General features: G+C 41.9%; 1 protein-coding gene across 1 annotated transcript in view; it reads right to left on the reverse strand.

Moving 5' to 3' along the window:
• The window catches only part of LOC126253366 (huntingtin-like), a 549,449-nt gene that overhangs the window by 172,898 nt on the left and 351,930 nt on the right, over window positions 1-24,621 (reverse strand). Inside the window, exons 34-35 of the mRNA XM_049954640.1 lie at window positions 10,688-10,838; window positions 8,342-8,509 (exon numbers count right to left, since the gene is read on the reverse strand). Coding sequence (XP_049810597.1) covers window positions 8,342-8,509; window positions 10,688-10,838 — 319 coding nt within the window. The remainder of the gene's footprint in view (window positions 1-8,341; window positions 8,510-10,687; window positions 10,839-24,621) is intronic.

The following is a 24,621-nucleotide window of genomic DNA, read 5'->3' on the forward strand; positions in this document are numbered from 1 at the left end:
AAGATGTTGACTTTGCCAGGGCCCTTCCCACATTTAAGCTGTGCAATTGCTCTCTGAAGCTCCCCCATAGTAGGCGTGACATCCAAGTCATGGTAGGGTGTCATCTGAGGAATTTCATCAATTGCGTTTGAACTAATATTGATGAGATGTGAGTACAGGCTGGAGTAATGTTCTACCCAACAGTGCAATTGACAATTTTTATCTGTGATGACTTTTCCATCTATTTCCTTGAGTGGTACGCTCTTCTTTGGAATGGGTCCAATGGCCCATTTGATGGCTGAGTACACAGCACCAATGTCGCCAGAATTGAGACACTCCTGTATGACAGTGCAAAGTTGCAGACACTGCATTGAACAGCGGCCTTTGCTTTGCTTAGCTCCTTGCTTGTAGAATGCGTGGGTTTTTATGCCAGATGACAGTAGCCTGACGCTTAGCCTCATGGAGAGGTTCTCAATGAACCAATCCTGGGATTTTGCTTCCAGATTACCAAACACATTTCCAGCCATAACGGTAAGAAGCAACCTTCTGCCAGTCTTCAGAAACAGGAGCGGCTGGGTCCCAGGGATCCACCTCTTTTCATATCTCGTCACTAAATACTTCTACTGCAGAAGTGTTTCTTGTTTGGCAAAGATTAATTCTTGTTTTGCAAGGTGTTCTGGCAGAGTGAAACTTTTTAGTCCCTTGTAGATTTGAGTTTATTCTAGCGTTGTGTTTGTGTATTTCACTATTTTTCTTGAGTTGCAGTTTTTTACAAATTTTACAGTCTTGAGAATATATAAACAAAGCAGGGTTAGAATGTCCAGCTCCCTGAAGATTGGTTTGCAGAAGTCTGTAGGTCTGTTTCCATTAACAATCCTCATGGTGTTCTTCTGGATTCTGATTGATTGTAGCCCAGTTTCTGAGATGTTCAGTAGTCAAGTTTAAAGCTTTCTGAACAGCCTCTGTGTTATCCCCTTTGATGAGTACAGGGGTGGCACCTGAAAACAATATGATTTTGTGTGCATATTATGGTACTGTGTGCATCTACATTCAGGCTCTAGTCATTAATATACAAGTAGAGGTCTCAAAAGTCAGTCCTGGTCCACACCTTGTTTAACAGTTTTACTACTTTGGTTATTGAATTTAGTTGTTTTTTCATGTACTACATGCTGGGAGATGAAGAAGCTTGCACAGGATAGAGTAGCATGGAGAGCTGCATCAAACCAGTCTCAGGACTGAAGACCACAACAACAACAACATGCTGACTTTCTGTATGTGACTCCTTAGAAACAATGCAACCCATTCATTTGCAAGTTCTCTGATTCCATACTGCTCAATCTTTTACAGCAATATTTTGTCATCCACTGCATCACAAGCCTTTGACAGATTTAGTAATATTCCTGTAGTGAGTTGTTTTGTATTTTGACAGTCCTTGTATTGTGTTAATTCAGTCATATACTGCTGTTTCTGTGAATTTATTGTTTCTAAAAACATGTTGGGATAAGTTCAGTAAACCTTTTTTAACTGTGAAGCCTGTCAGTCATTTGTGCATAATTTTTTCAAATATTTTAGAGAAACAGGATTAAACTGTGATAGGCCTATACTAGTCCATGTCAAAAAAATCACCTTTTTTGATAACAGGTATTACTTTAGGCAGTTTCTGTGCTTCTGGGACAGTACCTGCCAGGAAAGACCAGTCCCAGAGGCGAGTTAGTGATTCTGCAAATAGCATGTGCACAATTTTTGGTGATAGTTGCGAAAGTACCATCAGTGCCAACTGAACATGAATTTTTTAACTCTCTGAGAGCTTCTGCTATATACACGTCAGTGACTGTTGTAATGAATACTGACTCTGTGCATGTGTGATTTTTATGGTTTGCTGGTTGACATTTTGTGTTTGGATTATTTCTGACCAATTTTTTGACTATGCTCATAAAGAATTTATTGAATGTGTTCACCACAGCTTCTGGATTAGATATCAGTTCCTTGTTGCATTTAATTTCTTCATTTCTGTGTATGACTTTTTTTCCCCTCTTTCTCTTTTTATAATATTCCACATCACTTTCACTTTGTTGTTCGATTTTATAATATCCCACATTGTTTTTACTCTGTCATTGGATCTGACAATGTACTAATCATTGTGCATTTTTTACCCTCTCTCATCATTCTTCTGGAGATACCTGAAGTATTTGATTAGTTGAGGGAAGTCATTACTTCCTTCATTAACATGTGGAGAATTCTCTTTTTTTTTTTTTTTTTTTGGACGGGGATTTTTATAGCTAGTGTAGTCCAGTTTTTGTTTCCCTTACTATTATTTATCCTTACTGATTTCTGTGGAAATGCTTCTTCAAAATGGTGCATCACTGTGTCAAGACATATATTACATTTTATGTTCAAATCAACGGCTGTATGCATCTCTGACCAATTATCTTTAAGTAGGATGTCATTTAGTTTATTTATGTTATCTAGATTATCTGAACTGTAATACCTTCATACAGTTTTAGGTGGGATTGGGTTTGAGGAACCTTTGTTTACATCAACATTTAGTATGACAGCTTGGTGATTGCTAAATCCTCCATTGTATACCTAAAGTGTTGGACAAAGTTTACAGTATTTCTATTTGGTCTAAGTTTGTCTTGGATGTGCATCTTACTGTAGTGGGCTCGTTTACAGGGCCATGCAGATTTTATGGTTTTGCAATGTTAAGCAATCCCTCCCTGTTTCTACTTTGGACAGGCATACTTTGCTTAAAAACAAGTAAAATTTGAGCAGGAAATCGTTTAGATTACTGGAAGGGGGTGGGTCAGTAAACTGAAGCTACAATGAAATTTAAATTTCTATGTTTTATGGCAGTACTTGGACATTTTGTGAGTTCCTATTTTCTTCAGGGAAGGTAGTGGGCTAGATCCAATATCTTGTTTTGTGAAGATGGCTACCCCACCATGTTCATCACTAGATCTGGAGTAGTGATCACACAATTTGCAACTTTGAAGTGAAATTATCTTCATAATATCAGTGCAGAACCAGTGCTTTGTAAGGCATATCACTGAGATAGCACTTAGCTCACTGGTTAGCAAAATGTTTAAGCCCATAGTTTTGTTGGTTAAGGACTGAACATTGTGACAGTAGATTTTCAGATTTGTATTGAGTTTACTCAGGGAGGTGGAAGTCATATTTACTGAGGGTCTGTGAGTGTCAAAGAGGATAAGGACTATGCCAGCAGCAGTTTAGCTACTGGCAGGGCTTCCCCAGCTCAACAGACCTAAGCAGAGGAGGCACAAAAAGTGTGTCGCACATCATAGGGCAGGGAGGGCTCAAAAGGCACAGGGAAGCCAACCTCCCTAGGGGAGTAAACCTCATAAAAAAATCCACGTCCTCAAGGGTGGTGTTGGGTGTGGGGGCTGATAACCCCACACTGTAAGAATGTCATACTTTGGAACCACAACAAGAGCCTCAGATGCTGCACGCAACATCAGAGCATGACTCTGGCAAAGAAAAATAGTAACATGGAATATACAAACAATGTCGAAATCTGGAAAAATGAAAGCTGAAGAGATCATGAAATTTAAGTACAATCAAACAATGGAAAATCCAGGACGGACTGTAACAATATCATGTGAAGTAAAGTTGCTACTCACTGTATAGTGGACATGCTGAGTCGCAGATAGGCACAACAAAAATATTTTCACACTTAAAGCTTTCGGCCAATGACCTGTGTCAACAATAGATACACATACGCACACACACACTCACAGAAATGCAGCTCACACACAACTGCAGTCTCAGGCAACTGAAACCACACTGTGAGAAGCAGCACCAGTGCATGATGGGAGTGGCGACTGGGTGGAGGAAAGGAGGAGGCTGGGGAGGGGAGGGGAAGGGATAGTATGGTGGGGGTGGCGGACAGTGAAGTGCTGCAGGTTGGGTGGTGGGAAGGGGGAGGTGGGAGTAGCGGAAAAGGAGAGAAAGAGACAGAAATAAATAAATAAAAATAAATAAATAAAGAAAAAAATAAGAGGAAGAAAAATAAAAAAAGATGGGTACGGCTAAGGGCACCTGCATGGCACTATCCTATGCCAACCTATTCATGGGCCATCTAGAGGAATCCTTCCTAAATACCCAGAATCCTAAGCCCCTCACCTGGTTCAGATTCACTGATGACATCTTTGCTATCTGGATCGAAAGTTCCTCCAGAACCTCAACAACTTCTCCCCCAATTGCTTCACCTGGTCCTATTCAACCCAACAAGCCACCTTCATAGACATTGACCTCCACCTTGAATATGTCAACATCAGTACCTCCATCCATATCAAACCTAATAACCACCAACAATACCTCCACTTCGACAGCTGCCACCCATTCCAGTCCAAGAAGTCCCTTCCGTACAGCCTAGCCGCCTGTGTCCGTCGCATCTACAGTGACGAGCAGTCTCTCTCAAAACATACTGAGGCTCTCACTGAAGCCTTCACTGACTATAATTATCCTCCCAATCTTGTACAAAAACAAATCTCCCGTGCCTTGTGTTTCCAGTCTTCCACTACCTCCCAAAGCCCAACCATCCAGCCACAGAGGAGCATCCCCCTGGTCACTCAGTACCACCCAGGACTGGAGCAACTGAATTACACTCTCCACCAGGGTTTCGATTACGTCTTGTCATGCCCTGAAATGAGAAATGTCCTACCCACTATCCTTCCTACCCCTCCCACAGTGGCATTCTGCAGTCCACTGAACCTATACTCATCCATCCTTACACAACCCCTGCTCCCAATCCCTCACCTCATGACTCATATCCCTGTAATAGGCCTAGATGCAATACTTGCCCCATACAACCTCCCACCACCACCTACTCCAGTCCAGTCGCTAACATCACCTATAACATCAAAGGCAGGGCTACCTTTGAAACCAGTAGTCATGTGGTATACAAGCTAAGCTGCAACCACAGTGCTGCATTCTATGTAGGCATGACAACCAACAAGCTGTCTGTCTGCATGAATGGCCACCGACAAACTGTGGCCAAGAAACAAGTGGAACACCCTGTTGCTGAACACGCTGTGCAACATGATACCCTTCATTTCAATGACTGCTTCACAGCCTGTACCATATGGATCCTTCTCACCAACAACATCTTTTCTGAACTGCACAGGTGGGAACTTTCCCTGTAATACATCCTACTTTCCCGTAGCCCTGCTAGCCACAACCTTCGTTAGTCGCTGTCCTCACTCATCCAGCCCCTTCCCAGCTCCCATTACAGCACTACACAGCCATCATTCCACCACCACACCCAGTCTTTTTTAATTATTATTATTATTATTTTTATTATTTTCATTTTTTTTACTTACTTATTATTTTATGTATTTCTTTCTCTCTATTTCTCTCCTTTTCCACTACTCCACCTGCCCCCCCCCCTCCCTGCCCACTGTCCAACCTGCAGCACTTCACTGTCCACCATCCCCACCATACTATCCCTTCCCCTCCCCACCCCAGCCTCCTACTTTCCACCACCCAGTCACCACTCTCATCATGCACCAGTGCTGCTGCTTGCAGTGTGGTTTCAGTTGCCTGACACTGCAGTTGTGTGTGTGAGCTGCATTTGCATGAGAATGTGTGTGCGCGTATGTGTGTCTGTTGTTGACAAAGGCCATTGGCCGAAAGCTTTAAGTGTGAAAATCTTTTTGTTATGCCTATCTGCAACTCAGCATCTCCACTATATGGTGAGTAGCTACTTTCCTTCTCATAATATTGAAGTTTAAGTACAATACTGCAGCACTACAAGAAGAGAGATGGCATGTACAAGGTAAGACAGGTGTGCATCAGTGTTCTCTGCTGGACCAGAAAGAAGGACAGGCCAATGTGGAAGAGGATTTATAATGTCAAAAGAGCTTTGGAAAAGTCTTTTAAAATTTGAACTGTTAATGAAAGACTTAGTATGTTCTGGCATGACAAAAAGCGCTGGCAAGAAGATGGAGAATGCAAGAGCAGAGAAGGCTGTAAGACAGCATCAGTCAATAGCCCACTGACTAGGACTGTACCAAAACAGGAGCGGCCTCTTTACGAAGAGAATCCAAGTGCCACTCCTGCCAACCTCGGCCGCAGAGGAGTGATAGACCGTCACTAACAGAGAAGACGCACACTATAAGAGCCATCATCCTATACTGAGACTTGTGCCTTATATCAATTGCTTTCATGGACATTGCATATAGCGATGGACACTAATTGTTTGCATGTTGCCCATCGCTTGTGACATGTTCTTTTAATACAAAGTTAAGGATTGTCAATCTACTTTATTGTAACAAAAACCATTAATGTGATTTGCTTGAATTGTTGTATAGCTATCTGAGGAAGCAGCATCCTTTAGGCACCCTGTAAGAGATGTGTGGGTAGGACCCCACATAGTAGCTGAGAATAAAATGGAAATTAAGGAGTATAAAAGTAATAACAGCATACACACCAACAGAGGAAGCAGAAGAAGGAATTAAAGAACTGCTTGATGAAGTTCTTGTCCAGTGCAGTCCCCAACAGTCAGTCTTTCCTTCTCATCCCTGGGCTTCTGGGTGATTTTACTGCTGAATTCTACCCCTTTTCCCAAACCTCTCCAATCCTTTTCCTTCACCCCTCTTCCTTACCCTTTAATCCTTGTGCCAGAAGAACAAACCACTGGTTCCGAAAGCTTGCATACATAAAAACCTTTAAAAAAAAAAACAACAACAACAAAATGTGTGTTCTCCTGCTGCCACTTGGTGATTAGATTTTTTATCTAGCCAATTACTGTATACATACTAAGTGGTATTGCGTTCTGAATATGTACTTCTTGTTTGTTTCAATTCTGTCACTGTTCGCCAGTACTGTTTTTGATTCTGCTGTCTATGAATTCTGCATCCCAAAATTACAGAAATCCACACATTTCCTAACCATATGCAGAAAAATAGTTCAAATTAATTGACTAGTGTTATTAAACACACATGCTACTTGTGACTAATCATTTATAGCTGCTCCATCCCAATTAATAGTGATGTTTCCTGTTCTGTGGCTTGCTGTCCTGTTTCTCATTTTACTACATTACATACAGCCTTACATCTCTTGTCAGAATTACTGATTTCTGTCATAATATGCTTGTTCTTCCATTTTTTTAAAAAACTTATCTTTGTAGATTTTTTGAGTAATTTTTGTATTGTGCAACTATTACAGGATCTTTCTTTTCCTTGCCAACAGATAAAAATCTCTTTTCATTTCACAAGATAATTTAATCTCCCTGATGATCCATGGTTTTTACATAGTTGTTTAGTGTCCTTACTGAGTAGTGTAGGTGGAAAGCTATTTTTTTTAATAATGATATTACTTTATTAAGGAACAAATTAAAAATTTTATGTCAATGTTTGGCTCATTATAAATTTCATCCCAGGCCATCTCTTGTAAACTCTTCTTAAAATTGTTTGTCCTCAAATCATTAATTATTCCAACCGATTTCCACTGGTGAGTACCTATACTGTAAGGCACTATCTCATTTATACTAATCAACTGTGCATCACGCTCAGAGAGAGCATTAGTTGCTGGGTATATAGTTATTTTCTTGTTTTGGGCTTCGTCAAGAGAAACACTACCAATTAGGGTCCTACTGGCTTTATACATCCTGTTCAAAAATTAATTACTGAGATAAAATTGTAGGATCCAAATAATTTTTCCTATTAAAATCCTTTAGAAAATTTAAACTGAAATCACCACAGACTATTAATTTCTTTCTGCTGTCTGACTGATAGCACAGTAGGGAAACCATATCCCTTACAAACAGTTCAAAATTTCCAAGTGGGGACCCATATATAGTTACTGTCACAAGTGAACAATTGGTCAGTATTAATTCACAACTACATAATCTACTTGTTTCAATGTTTCTAAATTTGTGTTCTGTCTTAATGTATGTAACAATCGATTACCAGGTAAGTCTGTTGAGGCTGAGGTTTTCAACATTCCTGCATACAGGAATTGTAGGACATTAGATGCAACAGCCAAGAGACTCACTGGCACAAAGTTAGAATATCTAAACAATTTCACAAATAACATAACAATCTTTGACATGTCTGTACTAATTGATGGTCTGCTTATTCCACTAAATATAGTACGTCACTGCTACGGTTTCATCTCAAGTTTCCCCTATCTCACCTCCTCCATTCTTTATACATGAGTAATAATATTATTAAAAAGAATGTGGGTGGGTTCAGTCTTCAGTATTGACTCTCATAGACTTGACTCTGTGATCAAACAAACAGAAATTCTGAAGTGAACTGATGACAGGAGAATAATTCTTTTTTATGCTAAGTTTTTGTTACATCTAAATGATATGTTTTTCCTTTTGTGGAGACACGATTACCTGGTGCGGGCGAGGCAGAAGGCTCTTGATATGGGCAACATGCTGCAACAACACAGCTCGAGAGGCAGCATACAAGGGGCTTTCCAACTCCTGCATTTTCTCCTGAAGTTCTATGCAGGTTGCTGGATCACTGTAACTTGCCTGGGGAACTCCAGCATCTTGGTAAGCCTGTAATAAAATAAACCCCTTACATGCATGCCAACTGCTGAGACAGAAATCGGTGCAATTTCCTACATTGTATACATTCTTTCTAATGTTTGCATGATGTCATCCGTATATTAAACATCCTGTTTTTATCTTTATAAGTAAAATGCAAAATTAACAAAAATATATATGACCACCATTGGTGAGTATGGTAGCAGCATGGGGAGAGGCACCAGTCTTTCAATGTTTTGGAGAGGCACAGTCATGTTATTCCTTGTGTTACAGTTTGAGGGACCATCAGGTATGACTTTAGGTCATGTCTCCTAGTGATTGACACAACTCTGAGGGCACAACAATACATCACAGACATCCTGCATCCCCATGTGTTTCCTCTCACGTGACAGTATTGTGGTGCCATCTTTCAATAGGGCAATTCTCGCCAACAGGTGGCACTGTCTATGTGATGCTGAGGTACTCTGGCAGCCATCAAGATTCCAAGATCTGTCCCCAACAGAACACATGTGGGACCAGCTCAGATGTCAACTTTGTCCCAGTGTCAGTATGTGTGGTACCTATCACCAATTGCAAAAGTTGTGGATCAGCTTGACTCAGAGGTGATAAATGGCATAATGACACCCTTCCCAACCAAATCAGTGCAAGCATCCTGGCCAGATGGGGTGCAACATCATACTGATCAGTGGGCTCATAATGTGAAATTATTTATCAATTTGACTCAGTTTTACAATCACCAGAATAACATCTCATACCGTCTCAACAGAAGTTTCATTTTCCTTCCTCCTCCCCTTTTGCTTGCTTGCATTGTTTTGCAGGCAGTGTAAATTTAAAATATTTTAGCTGAATTTTCAGCAGTTAGGTCTCAATTTTGCATTTTATTTTTGTTGATTTGGAATATTCATATTTTTACTGCAATGGAAACAATAATCAGGAAAAGTCCACAGCTTGTGGTCTAGTGGCTAGCATTGCTGCCTCTAGATCACGGGTTTCCGGGTTCGATTCCCAGCCAGGTTGGGGATTTTCTCAGCCCAGGGACTGGGTGTTTGTGCTGTCCTGCTCCTCCTCATCATCATCGTCTTCATTATCATCATTCATGACAGTGGTTAGACTGTACTTTGTAAAAAAAAAATTGGACTGTGTAAAAGAAATTGGGAGTTTGTACGGGTTCTGATGACCGCACAGTTGAGCGCCCCACAAACCAAGCATCATCATCATAATCAGGGAAGGTAACTACTCATTTGTCGCTGATTGAAGAATAGTGAAAAGACACAAACACGACAGCACAGACTCTTTTACCAGCTTATGGGCTATCACTATCACTCTTTTTTTAATTCCAGTTTGCCTGCGCATGTGTGAAAGCCCCCCCCCCTCCCCCAATCACCACTCCCATGTCCTGCTCCCCCCCCCCCCCCACACACACACACAATTACGTTTATTGTAGTCTGCTTGAAGTATATCAGCAGCAGCAAATTCACATTACTTACAGAACTATCATGATGAGCTGAAGTTTTGCATAGCCAGAAAAGCCTACATTACTTAATTTTTTCCAAATAATTCCATACATTATTCCAGCCCAGCAAGGTTCTGTGGTTGAAAGGAAAAAGAGTCAAATTGTAAATTCAAATGCCTGGAGTTCAGTCCCCAACTGATCCTAGGATTTTTTTCTGTCACTTTCATTTCTTTTACCTCTGGCAATCATTAGCAACTGTAGTTCAGAGTCCACATTAAACTGCTGGCCCCTGGTAACTGGCTAGTTAAGTCAAGTCACAGGTCAGAGGTTGGCACCCCTTCCAATAGAACGATGCCCCATAAAGTGCTGTTGTACTCTTCAGTCCCCCCACCCCCACCCCCCTATATATAATCCTAATGACCAACCTATTTACTTTGATAAATACAAATTATGATACGTAGTGTGATACATTTTCTGAATAATGAAGTTTAGATTACAGTTGTATTTACTTCTGATGACCAGTTTCAACATGTACTGGCCATCTGTGACCAATTTTTAGATCTGAAGACAACCTATACTGACTGAAACCATTCATTCAAAAAATAAAATTGCAATCTATGCTGCATTATTCAGACAATTTGAATATAAAGAGCATTGTGGTGACTCCACAACAGTATAATGCCATTTTTCAGCACTGATAAATTTGTAATTTATTGCAAAAAGGACCTTATAATTACCTGGAGAGTAAGCTGTGTACCCAACCGTATGCAGTGCTGCAAAATCTTTGGACTGACTTCTTTGCAGCTCAGCACCAGCAGTACGTCCTCATACTGGAGCTTGCTAAGAAGGCGGGCTGAGTCACGTCCAGACAAACAGCCCTGAGAGCATCTGAAATCAATAAAGCATCTCAAGTGCTCTGCTTCGTACGTATAAAGGGTTATTCAAACAGATGGATCATTTAATTTTCATTTCATGAAACAGAAATTGCATACCAATAATCTACACACAAGTGGAAAGAACAGAATCTAAATTTCAATTACAACCACCAAGAGCCAATGGTTGCGTAAACGACCATTGCAGTGCTCACATCAAAAGGACGGCAGTTGTAAGTAAGATGGCTTACTGTAGAGCATAAGGTTTTCCATGTTCTCAAGTTCAAAAGAATTGAATCGTCATTTGCAGTATAGAGGGTATTTGTCTCTGATTTGGCACTGAACCGCCAACTAAGAAAAGCATACGCCATTGATTAAAGAAATTTTTGACAAACTGGGTGTCTCTGAATACCTCAACCAACTGTATGTTGAATTTTGAGATGCAGTTTGCTCTATCAGCCCAATTGCTTACAACCTGTGCAAGCTCTCGTTAAAAATGGCACAAAAAAGCATGTTTGCAAACCCTGTGTAACACCGCAACATGAGAGGGACTCACTGAATCAAAATCTGTGTTGTGCCTTACCGCAAAACAAAGTTTATCAGTCTTTCTTTTTTTTATTTTTTTTGGAGAGAGAGTACTGTTAGTAGAATAACATACATGGGCATGTTGAAACAATGGCCTTTTCCTCAACTTACTGAAGATCCACAAGACTTCATTTTTCAACAGAATGGACATCCACCTCACTGGTACTTTAATGTAGAAGCATCACTGAAACAATCCCTTCCTCAATGAAGCTGAAATCACAGGGAAAAGAAGAAATCACTCAAGTGATGGTCATCGATATCTCCTGATCTCTCACATGACTTCTTCTCGTGAAGCTTTGTAAAACAGGTAGTTTGCATCCCATCTCTACTAAAAACTATGTTCAGCAAGACAATATCACTGATACCATGAACTCAATAAAATAAGAGATGATTCTTAACATGTGGGATGATACCCATTTTGATGTTTGCCATGCAGCAGGAGAGAGACATATTGAACATTTGTAACCTTTGTTTGTAAACTTTAAAATATCACATTTCCATCTGCATACAGATTTCTCATAATAAATTTATATTTTACGAAATAAAAAGTAATGAAATTGGGTACGTATTTTTTCAGTAACGTTGTTTGTTGTCATTTCTGCATGAAAGTACTATTCATCATCAACAACAACAACAACATTAAGGACTAGTCTTGTTGGGACTTCCATCTTCAGTGTTATTTTCTGATATAAAATGAACGTTAAAATGTCCAGACAGAAATTCAGTTCATCATCGTTAGAGAATTTTATTAAGACTCTTCTAATTCATGAACATTGGCTATTAGTACCTTGAACACATTTGTAATCACCAAAGTTCAAGTTTCTAGTTCCACTATGACTACACAGTATTTAAATAGATGTTCTGATGCAATATTCTTTCACAAAAAGGTCAAACAACATAGACCTGTGGTAAATTTAACATTCTAGTCCTTTGTATAACTTAGTGCTACAGTAAAAAGAAAATATTTGTTCATCAATCCAGAGTGTGTAGTTTACAGATGAAGTTATGATAGGAAAACATCACCAACAGATGTTTTGTATCATGCCGATGTTTCTTGAATAGACTGCAACAGCATTCTCTGAGCTAAAAGACCTTATATATGTTACAGTTAAAATAATTGTGCTGCTGGTTTATTAATAAAATAATACATTTGATAAACATTGTGTTTTCCTCTTTCAGCTGTAAAAATTATTTAATTTTTTGTTCGCTGTGATTGCAATTTTGAGTGCTTCTCATCTTCAGGTAGAAATCTCAAATGCAGATACGCACACAGGCATTAATACAGCCACTAATCCAAACACCAAGCACATATGAATGGTGTGCAAGTAATGGAGTAAACAAATAAATAAAAAACCAGATAAAAACTATGACAGCAACATATTTCCTAACATTTGTTAAGGTCCTGTGCTTGACAGTCAGATAACAAATGTGATGGGCAGACACATGAAGGCTATGAACACATCCCATGTCAAACTACTTAATACATTCAGGTTTCATAGATTTTAATTCCATCTATGCTGTAAATCTGTCCTTAACATAAAAGCAAGTGTATTGTAAATGTTAGAAACTATATGGATTGTATGACTCCTGAACATCCTTTCCACTGCCAACGACTCTTCTATTATGACCATGAAAGGCAATGACTATGTTGGGGATAGCTAAATTTCATCTTTGATTTTTATCTGTAACTCTGCATTTGAAACTAATAGTGTTATATAACTTCCATGCGCTGTATGTTCTGTGAAATAAAGTCGATGTTCACTGATGTTAAATCACTTTGTAATTGTTCCCAACCATTTTCCAGTGCCAAAACCCAGGGAAAACCAATAGTGATGGGAACTCTTGGAATCTCTGAGACAACAACAATAATTCAACAGGACTTATACATTGATTCAGTATGACAAAAGGCAGAATTTCTTCGTGCATAATATACAGCACACACACTCAATCACTTATATTTGTAACATATCAGCTTATCACACATATAACTATAGGAATAATATTTGTATAAAGGGTAAAGGAATAATTGTTAAATAATGTAACAACTGCATAGCTGACCTTTAGCACAGAAGTTTAACATGAAGACCTGTCAAGTGTTGCCACCTGTTAGTGACAATTACAGTGTTAGTGTACAATTACAGCTGAACATGAGCAAAGACATAGAAACAACCAAGCATCTCTATAAGCTGAAACATACATGAGGAATGCAATGTTCCAATTCTACAAGCTTCATTAAGAAAATAAATTTGTTTGACAATTTCAGGCCCAAACATGAAATAGAATACATTAGCAGTCGATTGCATAAAACTACGGCTACTTGAACCTTGGATGATGCTATCCAAGATTTCCTCAAAGATACGGAATATGAAGGCAACAGTTCAGCATGTGAAGACTATACACACTCTGTGAAGCGGGCATCCATGAAGACAAAATACAATATTGAGGGAGGACTTTCAGATGCCATGGCTGACATCATACCTTCTGCATTTTCTACAAAGTGATGCAGTTACAGTGTCTGACTGCCACCAATCAAGCTAGAGCCATTTTCTACTGACATGAAGCACTGAGCTCATTTCATTTCTACGAACAGTTTGAATCCTCTATTGCGCAAATTCAAAATTGCCAGTAGTCCACAAACATATATTTCATTGAGGGTATCTGGAGACGGAACCCAAGAAGGTACTGGTATAACTGCAGCTGCTTATAAACAAAACAAGGAAATTTCTTATGCCTTCTATAGGGATAGAAACAGAATTATCTAAGTGCATTTTGATTACCTGGAAGATGTCACACTTATAACACCTGATTTCCAGAATGTCTTAACTTGATGTTTATTGAATTTAATAAGTGCATTCACACTTTGCAGGCACTGGTGGAGGACGCAGAGGCTAATGCTCGAGTCTTAGCTCTACTTCTCGAGGAATTTCATGCTTCCTATTCTATTGTGGATAAGCAAAGAATAGCCAGTCTACCAAGAAAATAATCAGCTGGAAAATTTTTCTTAAGTTTGAGGAGGTGTATGGAGAAGAATGACATCTTTAATGACACATATGATACACAGATGTAGAATTACATCCAGAATGTGCTTGTCGGATTGGCTCTGAATTATCATGATGGTTCAAATGAAGCACTCAATCAGCATGTGAAGAAGAACTACTTCATGGTTCCCTTTATCCGTATTGTGGAAACTGCTAGTCATGCACCACTTGCAGTTTCCCACTGCATCTCCATTATTAGGCTCTAGCACTCACATGAACGACTTTGCAGCAGACACTGTGAACAAAAATGGAGTGGTAAACTTTTAGTAAGAACTGACCTCACTCGCGAGTCATATACAGTTGTCTATGTCTAAATGGGCAATGGACTCTCAGAAATTGCTTAGAATGAGGAAACCATAAGGATAAGAGACCATGAGAACTCTACATGTGTTTGGAGTTTGGTGTGTAGAGGCACTACCGTTTGGGATAGGAAAAGGCAGTTTTGGTGCAATATTTCTGAGCGTGCAGGTTACAGCCAGGTGCGGGCCTGTTTACAGTGAGTTACACTCACCAGCATTTGCGAAGTACAATAGAGGCCACAGGGGCATAGAACCGCCGGAAAAAGTACATGCAGCAGTTTGCATGGCACAATCACTGGCCAACCTATGTGTATGAGTATGTGACGTGGAGCGGTGCATTTAGCAAAACAGAGGTGCACAGCAGCATATAAATAGGTGCCGGTTCCCTAACAAAGCATTCAAGTGTGACAGCTCTCCTGGATGGTGGGACATGTCACACCACTGGCTACATGCAGCAGCAGATGGGGTGCCAGTGTTCCAGTACATGGCGGGCTGCTGTTTCGACCCTCTGAGGCCGGCGCGGGGCATTCAAGTGTGGCAGCTCTCCTGGACGGCGGGGTATGTCACACCACCAGCTACACACTGCAGCAGATGGGGTGCCAGCATTCCAGTCCAAGGTGTGTCACTGGTTCGATCCTCTGAGGACAATGTGGGGTCCGTAGCCAGCCAGCGGCGGGCCACTCCATGGCTCGCTACTGCAGGCAGTCGTCCTGGCTCCCAACCCGCACCAGAGACATCCAGGGTGAGGGCCCCAGATTCAGCTGCCAGATCGGAGGCGCTTGTTGTCGTCGTGATCCAAGCCACGCCGGCGGGGACGTACATCACGGACCACCTTGCGGTTGTCAGTGGGAGGTGCTGAGACAGCGCAGGACAACGGCTGCTGAGTCGGCTGTCGGCACAGCCCTGAGTCGTCATATCAACGCGGCCATACACGGCTGACACATTAGCAGAGTGCTTGACAGGTCGCTGAGGTGGCGTCCTAAGCATTGTAGGACCTGGTGACGCAGACCGAGGGGAACGCGGCACTGTAGTTGGAAACAATAAATCACTTAGAAAGCTCAGACCAGTCTTAATACTGTGCCTTCTACCTCTTCCCACTACCTTTGGTTGTTACATGTGATGTCAGAAGTTACCACTTCATTCGATGTCAGAATAGCAGACGTCATCTGCACATTATGACATTCAAGACCAATGCCTGCATTACAGTCACAAAATGCAGTGAGTTCTGACCAGTTTTCTTTTGAGTGTTGGAAATTATCTTTCTTTTTTGTGTTTTTGAGTATGGCCCATGGCAAGCCGTTGTAGATGTTTTGCGTGGGTTTTTGTTGTCAGAGTAAGTGTTAGTGTATTTGGGGCAGAAAGTGTCCCCCCCCCCCCCCTCTCTCTCTCTCTCTCTCATGGCATTTAACTACTTTTGTATTGGTTTGAGTCTGATGTTACTGAGTAAGATGATACTGTAGTGTAGGGAGTTGGGTTATTTTTGTACTTAATTGTTTTGTTTCGGGATTAACGGGGAACGAAAACAACCGAATGGCAGAGTCAGGAATGCAAGGTGTGTCGGAACCAGAAGCGGTGCAGATTTTGTTGCAAAAGGTAGCACAGTTGACAGCAGACAATACGCAATTGAGGAGTGAATTAACATCTACAAGTGAGCAGGAAACCGCATCGGATCAGTCGTTATCGCCTAGGATGCAGCAGCAGGAGACTGATCCAGCTGCTGCGAGTTTGATTATTCCGTTTCCTGGCAAGGCATCCGAGGATGTGCGTTTGTTTGTGGAGGACTTGGAAACTTCAGCTGTGATGAATGGTTGGTCAGATGAACAGTTGTTACATGCAGCCAAGATTAGATTAACAGGTGAAGCGAAGACATGTGTAAGGTGTTCTGAGGCCTTAAGAAAGGCACGACAGTTTAAGCAGTTGAAGGAGGTACAAGAAACAGAATAGCGCTCGGTACTTTAGGGAGAGGTTGAGTACAATGACGAAGAGACAGGGGGAGACGGTAGAGAAATTTGCGGACAGAATAAGAGAAATTAATGAGTATACTTACGAGTTGGGTCAAAGCAAAGAAGCGAATGGTGTTCTGTTGCAGGAGGCTGAGCAAAGGGCACTTGATGTATTTTTGAGGGGGTTACCGGTGCATATATCGCGGAAAGTGCATGAAGGGACTCCGAAAGATTTGTATTCAGCCATTCAGCTGGCAATCCAATGTGAGGAAATAGACATGGCAACGTGGGTACCTGACAGACAAACAGTGTTTACAGCAGGTATAAAATGTTATAAGTGTGGTCATACGGGACATGTGAAGAGGCATGTACCCAGTCACCGATATCCATCAGCAGCGTGGAGGACGCAGAAGTGAAGTTAGTAGAGGTGGACAATCGTTATATGGCACAGGTAGCCCAAGACCCACATAAGGGAGCTCCCGTTTAATTTCAATGCTACGAATACGTATGCAGAGGTGGAATGTTCAGTGGTAGGATCCATAGAAACTAAAAAGTTTAAGATTTTGTTGGACACAGGGGTGCAAGTGTCAGTAGCTACTAAGAGTTTAATGGGACAAAGGAAGTTATAGCCACTATGTTACAGGTTGTGTGGAGTGGGGGATAAGGAGGTCACACCTTTGGGGTCAGTGACAGTTAACTTTGGCATAGGGAAAGTCCGATTTGATGCATGAATGGAGGTAGTACTATGGGTAAGGCCAGTATTACACTATCAAATTTCTTTGTCAAATATCTCTGTCAAAGGTATTTGATGGTGAATAGGGAAATTTGTCAAATATCATCCAATATTTCATCAAATCTAGGGCCTCGCTGTAGGTTTGATCAAAGAAGTCGCTTGTCTTCTGTTCACTGCAATGTGACATGTTACCACATGGAGCGCTAGCATCGCTGCACTCTGTCGTCCGTAGTGTTTTTATAAACATTGCAGGTAAATACAATTGGTGTGTGCCGACAACTACAAAATTAATAGAGATGTATGAAGGTGATGAGGCACTTTACAACGTGAAACACACTGAATACAAAAATGGATTACGAAGGTTGGAGACCTGACCTGACCTGACCTGACCTGACCTGACCTGACCTGACCTGACCTAACCTAACCTAACCTAACCCTCTCCTGTAGCAAGGAATCGGAGTGTTACAGTGAGCCTGTCTTCTGCAGATGTAGCAGTTCTTAAGTGAATATTGTGCTTTGTGATATGAGGATACACTTCATTGAGCACATACAGAAACGTATGCTCATCCATTCTTAAGTAACTGATGTACGACTTGACGTCCTCCACTATAAGCTCATGTAACAAGTTTTGTTGAATGCTTTTATCGTGTCGTCGTAAAACCCACGGCTTTACCCAGGTTTGTTTCCTTTTTTTCCCCCGCTTCTCTTCCGCATATGCACACAGTGCAATTGTGGTACATGCAACCTCTGCGGTTAATAAAAAGTTGTTGTTGTCAGTCATTTTGAACTTTGACGAAAAATTGGATGACAGTGTAATACCCCTTTTAGCGCTACATCAAAGATCTTTGTCAAATATATCTGACGGAATATTTGATCACATCTTTGATCAAATCTTTGACAAAGGAATTTGATAGTGCAATACCGGCCTAAGCAAGGGCTATGGCATGATCCTAGGAGTAGATTTCTTGCATCAACATCGTGCTAGAACTGACCTGGACAACGAACTGTGGAACTTGGTGGAATGTTATTTCAGCTAGGGGAAACTGCTGTCGATGCGGAGCTGTTGTGGGAGGCATTCAACGTAATGAATAAACCAATTGAACTGCGTACATTAGCATTAAGGCTTAATTAACATGAGTGTGTGTCTGGTGGCACCGGGAGGTTGCTTTGGGTAAGTGTGGAGTCGAATCTACCTGTGGGTACAGTACGTGTTATTGAAACTTAGGAGGATAATGAAGTTTTGGGTCCATTGGGTTGTTTTGTACGAGTACAGGAGGGGAACGACAGGCAAGTAGTTCCCGTGAACGTGTATAATTTTAGCACAGTGGACGCGAATTTAAGAAAAGGAGTTTTAGTAGCAAATTTGGATATGCCAGATGACGAAGAGTGGTGTTTGAAAGGTAACCGTAACGATCAACCACTAACTGCCGATAGAACTGAATTGCGTAACAAAATTAAACATTTGAAAGGAGGAGAAAGAGAGCATATGGAAGAATTATTGTGGGAATTTAAGGATTTGTTTTCTCCACAAGGGCCAATGCCAGCAACTCCATTAGTTCAACATAGGATGCCAAAATGGGATGAAGTACCTGTTTACCGTAAACCATACAGAATACCGAGGTATTTGCAGCTGACTGTGGAGGATTTCATTGATCAGCAGCTAGCAGACGGTATTGTAGAGCATAGTAATAGTTCCTGGGGAGCGGGCATTATTGTTGTTGTGCCTAAAAGTCTATGGATGGAACTAAGAACTGCAGGTTCTGTTGTGACTACCAATACCTCAATAATAAAACAGTAATGGACCCATACCCAATTCCAAACATATCGGAGACTTTGGATCACTTAGGACAGTGCCAGTACTTTTCTACGATCGATTTGACAAGCAGTTATCATCAGTTAGAGATGGCTCCAGAGGATCGTCCAAAAACTGCATTTCTACTCCTGGAGGCATTACCAGTACATCAGGATGCCATTCGTTTTGAAAAACGCTCCAGCACAATTTCAGAGGTTGCTAGACATTGTCTTGAGAGGTTTGAAACCACGGCAATGTTTTGTCTATTTGGATGACATTATAGTGCTTTCAAGTAGTATGGAGCAACATAGACAGCGGTTAAGGGAAGTCTTTATGAGGTTAAGAGCAGCTCGTTTGACGTTGAGCCTGGAGAAGTGTCATTTTGCATTAGAAGAAGTGAAATATTTGGGTCATATTATTAGTCAGGATGGAGTGCGAACATATCCAAGGTTGGTACAGGCTGTAAGGGATTTTTGGGAACCCAAAACAGTTAAGGAAGTGCAGTCATTCATTGAAATTTGCAATTTCTATCAAAAGTTCGTGAAGGGTTTTACAGATTTAGCACAGCCATTGACACGATTGTTACGGAAGGGTGTGAAACTTGAGAAGACAGAAGAGTGTCGGAAAATGTTTGATAAACTGAAAGAAGTGTTAACATCAAGTCCAGTTCTTGTGGTTTCCAGATTTTGAAAAGGAGTTCACACTAGCATGCGATGCATCAAATCAAGCATTAGGGTGTGTTCTTAATCAGGAAATTGCTGGGAAAGAACATCCTGTAGGCTATGCATCTGGGCAGTTGAATGCAGCAGAGAGGAATTACTCAACAACAGAGAGGGAGATGCTTAGTGTAATCTATGGAATCACATATTTTAGATGTTATTTATATGGGAGAAGATTTCAGGTAGTGACAGATCATGCTGCATTGAAGTGGTTGTTGGGGTTGAAGGATCCGTCAACTAAGCTCGCTAGATGAGCTGTGAGGCTTAGTGAATTCGACTACGAGGTGGTGCACAAGCTTGGGAAGAAGTACGGCAATGCGGATGCACTAAGTAGGAAGGTGGCAAAAGTAAGTCATAAGTTATGACCTAGCGGTATGGCAAGAATTACAGAAAGCAGACAACGATTGTACATTGTATCGGGCACAACCGAAGTTAGTATCTACGACAGTCTTCTGTGCAGGTAAATGAAGTTAGGACCAAGAGTAATAGTGCCAGTGAAACTGAGGGATGAGGTTTTAAAGGGAGCACATGGTCACATGTCATCTGATATCGAGGGTGTAGAGTGACGAATAGGAGAGTGGCAGAGAGGTATTGGTGGAGAGGTAGGAAAGTAGATGTGGATCAGTATGTCAAGAATTGTAAACCATGTGCGCAGAGAGCAGATTTGAGTCGGAAACAGATACAGCTACAATGATTGCCGGATGCGACATGTCCATTCTCTATGTTGGGGATTGATGTCTTATGACCTTTCCGGCAAACACCACTGGGGAACAGATTCGTTCTGACAATAATAGACCATTTTTTGAGGTATGTGGAGATGGTGGCTATGCCAAATCAACAGGCAGCAATGGTCGCGCAAGCGTTAGTAAATAACTGGATTTTGAAGTTTGGTGTTGTTGTTGTTGTGGTCTTCAGTTCTGAGACTGGTTTGATGCAGCTCTCCATCCTAATCTATCCTGTGCAAGCTCCTTCATCTCCCAGTACCTACTGCAACCTACATCCTTCTGAATCTGCTTAGTGTATTCATCTCTTGGTCTCCCTCTACGATTTTTACCCTCCACGCTGCCCTCCAATGCTAAGCTTGTGATCCCTTGATGCGTCAGGACATGTCCTACCAACCGATCCCTTCTTCTAGTCCAGTTGTGCCACAAACTTCTCTTCTCCCCAATCCTACTCAAACCGGAGAAAATAATTACTGACCAAGGGACCAATTTCATGTTGGATTTAATGAAGGAACTGTGTAAACTGTTGAACATAAAGAAGTTGAGGATGAGCGTGTTGCATCCACAGACCAATGGAAGGACAGAACGGGTACACAGAAAAATCGGGAAAATGCTGAGTTTTTATGTGGATTCTCATCACCATCAGTGGGACGAGTATTTGAATCATTTGTATGCACATATAATGCAAAAATCCAAACAAATACTGGTTTGTCTCCATATGGGGTAGTGTACAGGCGAAAAATGCCATCACCACTTGATTTGGTGAGGCTACAGAAAGAAAGGACCGGTGAATCTGTACGTCAACTCACGAGTACAATTCGGGATGTTTGGAAACGGGTACAAAAGATGAATACGAAGGCGTTGGAAACACAGGAAGACGCAGTGAAGCGGAAAGGAAGTTCACCGCAGTATAGAGTGGAGCAATGGGCAGTGCTGTCCAGCCCCTATGCGCAAAAAGGGAAAACGAAGAAGTTCCTCACGTGGTATCAAGTGCCATACCATGTTGTTGAAACCCCATCCCCCGTTAATGTTAAGCTTCAGCTGCCAACTAGAACAATGATAGTACACAATGGGCAGTTATGGCCATTTAAGGATGCGATTCCAGGCATTGCGATTCCAGGCATGTCATAGGAAGGAAAGAGGAAGAAAGAGAGAGTGAAGAGAGGTGCTAAGCACAGAGAAAACCAGGAAGATAGTGTACAGCACGAAGTACCGTATGCTTTGCGATCCAGAAAGTAGTAGAGTATTTGTAGTTTTTTTGTTTTCTTGTTATGTATCACAGGGTTTGCGTAGATTAATTAGGTCATATACGTATTTTCGAGTATAGCCTGCTGCGGACACCAGTTGTTTTGAAGAGGGAGGAAGGGTGATGGTGACCCCTATCCTCAGGTCATTGAAAAAGGGAGTGTTGAGCAAGTTTGTAAAAGTAAAAAACTGAGGGGTATTGCTGTTTTCAGCAGCTAGCAACCGAGACGCCAAGATGACAAGGGAGGAATTACGAAGCTGCCATAGAGGAAATGTAATGTTATATCCAGCTAGAGTGATAAGCACCAATACGGACACGTGTACAGTGCAGTTATTTTTAGCTAGAGGGACAGGAATAGACTGTCCAAGGGGCATCATGAGGCCAAAATTGAGCTTGCAACAGGTTGGGATGCATTGGATCTTCTCCACCTACGAGAATTTGGTAGTAGTAGCAAGTTGCTTTGAGCGGGAAATATTTGCAGAAGCAAAAAGTATAGAGCTCGAGGGGAGCAGAATTTTAATCAATGGAGCTGCATGTAAAATAATAGGACCAACCTTCCACCTGCCAGCGTCAATTTCAGGAGTCACGCAATTGAATGTTACACAGCCACAGCTGTACTGGCCAGAAGCAACTTTAGAATTTTGCCAAGGTAGAATCTGACCTTTTTAAATCAAACTCTGGAGCCAGGTCTGTTGAGATTTGTAAACCAGTTCATTTTAGAGCAAGAGGGGTGAATATCAGCTGAACAGCTTGTGCAACATGTTGCTCGGTACAGGGAAAGGCAATGGCAAATAATGATCATTTTGAGCACCTCTGTGCCGAATGTCTTCGCAGCCTTAATTTTGTCGTGTGTTGTTTTCCTTCTGATCAGGAGGAGAGCCAATTCCAAGAGGGAATCAAGGGTGGTCCAAGTCCCAGTGGATTGGATACCAAGGGCATGGGACGACTAGGTAAGGGGCTGATAAAGCTGTGGTCATCCAGTAAGGAATTTTTACGTTTTGTTTCATGTCATGTATTTTAAGTGGCACTAGATGACATTTAAGTTTTCTAAAAGTAAGGAAATATGTCATAGGTGCCAACCAAACAAGTTAAGAGTTAGTTAAAGGTTGACCCAGGGACCAGGTCTCTCTGAAGGGGGGAATAATGTAGTGGCACTACTGTTTGGGATAGGAAAAGTCAGTTTTGGTGTAATATTTCTGAGCATGCAAGTTACAGCCAGGTGCAGGCCTGTTTACAGTGAGTTACACTCACCAGCACTTGTGAAGTAAAATAGAGGCCACAGGGGCGTAGAACCGCCAGAACAAGTACGTGTAGCAGTTTGCATGGTGCAGGTCACAGGCAGAAGGGGCCCACTGGCCAACCTAAGTGTTACGAGTACGTGACGTGGAGCAGAGCGTTTAGCAAAACAGAGGCGCACAGCTGCATATAAATAGGTGCCGGTTCACTAACAAAGCATTCAAGTGTGACAGCTTTCCTAGACGGTGGAGCATGTCACACCTCCGGCTACAAGCAGCAGCAGACGGGGCGCCAGCATTCCAGTCCACGGCGGGAGGCTGGTTCGATCCTCTGAGGCCAACACGGGGCATTCAAGTGTGGCAGCTCTCCTGGACAGTGGGGTGTGGCACACCACCGGCTACACACAGCAGCAGATGGGGCACCAGCATTCCAGTCCACAGCGGATTGCTGGTTCGACCCTCTGAGGACAACACGGGGTCCGTAGCCAGCCAGCAGCGGGCCACTCCACGGCTCACTACCGCTGGCAGTCATCTTGGCTCCCAACATGCATTGGAGACATCCAGGGCGAGGGCCGCAGATTGCTGCCGGATCGCGGGCACTTGTTGTCGCCGCGACCCAAATCATGGCGGCGGTGACGCACGGCGTGGGCCACCTTGCAGTTGTCAGTGGACGGAACTGAGGTAGCACAGGACAAGGGCTGCTGAGTCGGCTGCCGGCGTAGCCCTGACATCCTCATATCAACACAGCCATACAAGGCCGACACATTAGCAGAGCTCTTGACGGGTTGCTAAGGTGTCGTCCTCAGCATTGCGAGACCTGGTGACGCAGACCGAGGGTAACGCGGCACTATAGTTGGAAACAATAAATCACTTGGAATGCTCAGAGTAGTCTTAATACGGTGCCTTCTATCTCTTCCCGCTACATTTGGTACTGTTGGTACATTCGGTGTCAGAAGTTGCCACTACAGGTCGAACACAGCAGATGATACATTTTGTGAGGCTCAGCATGAGATCATTGATAAAATATGACAGACAGTGCCTGCCAAAAACAGCTTTTTAGAAGAAAGACTAGTTTTTATAAGTTCTGGGCTTGGTAACCCCAGTATCCATAACGGAGAAAACTTTATTCAAGATACTTGACTGGATGGGATGAACTTCTGCCTTGGATCTTGCAACTCAATGTTATACTTTCATTTCAGCCAAACCAAGCCTATTGTAGATTTATATACCAAGATAGATCAAAAACACTGAAGAGGGAAGCATTTGCATAGCTAACACTTGGTTCAAGAATCATAAAATAAGGTTGTATACATGGAAGAAGCCTGGAGATACTGACAGGTTTCAGATGGATTATATAATGGTAAGAGAGAGATTTAGGAACCAGGTTTTAAATTGTAAGACATTTCCAGGGGCAGATGTGGACACTGACCACAATCTATTGGTTATGAACTGTGGATTAAAACTGAAGAAACTGCAAAAAGGTTGGA

This window comes from Schistocerca nitens, chromosome 4 (genome assembly GCF_023898315.1).
Source record: "Schistocerca nitens isolate TAMUIC-IGC-003100 chromosome 4, iqSchNite1.1, whole genome shotgun sequence".
In the NCBI taxonomy this organism is placed as follows: domain Eukaryota; kingdom Metazoa; phylum Arthropoda; class Insecta; order Orthoptera; family Acrididae; genus Schistocerca; species Schistocerca nitens.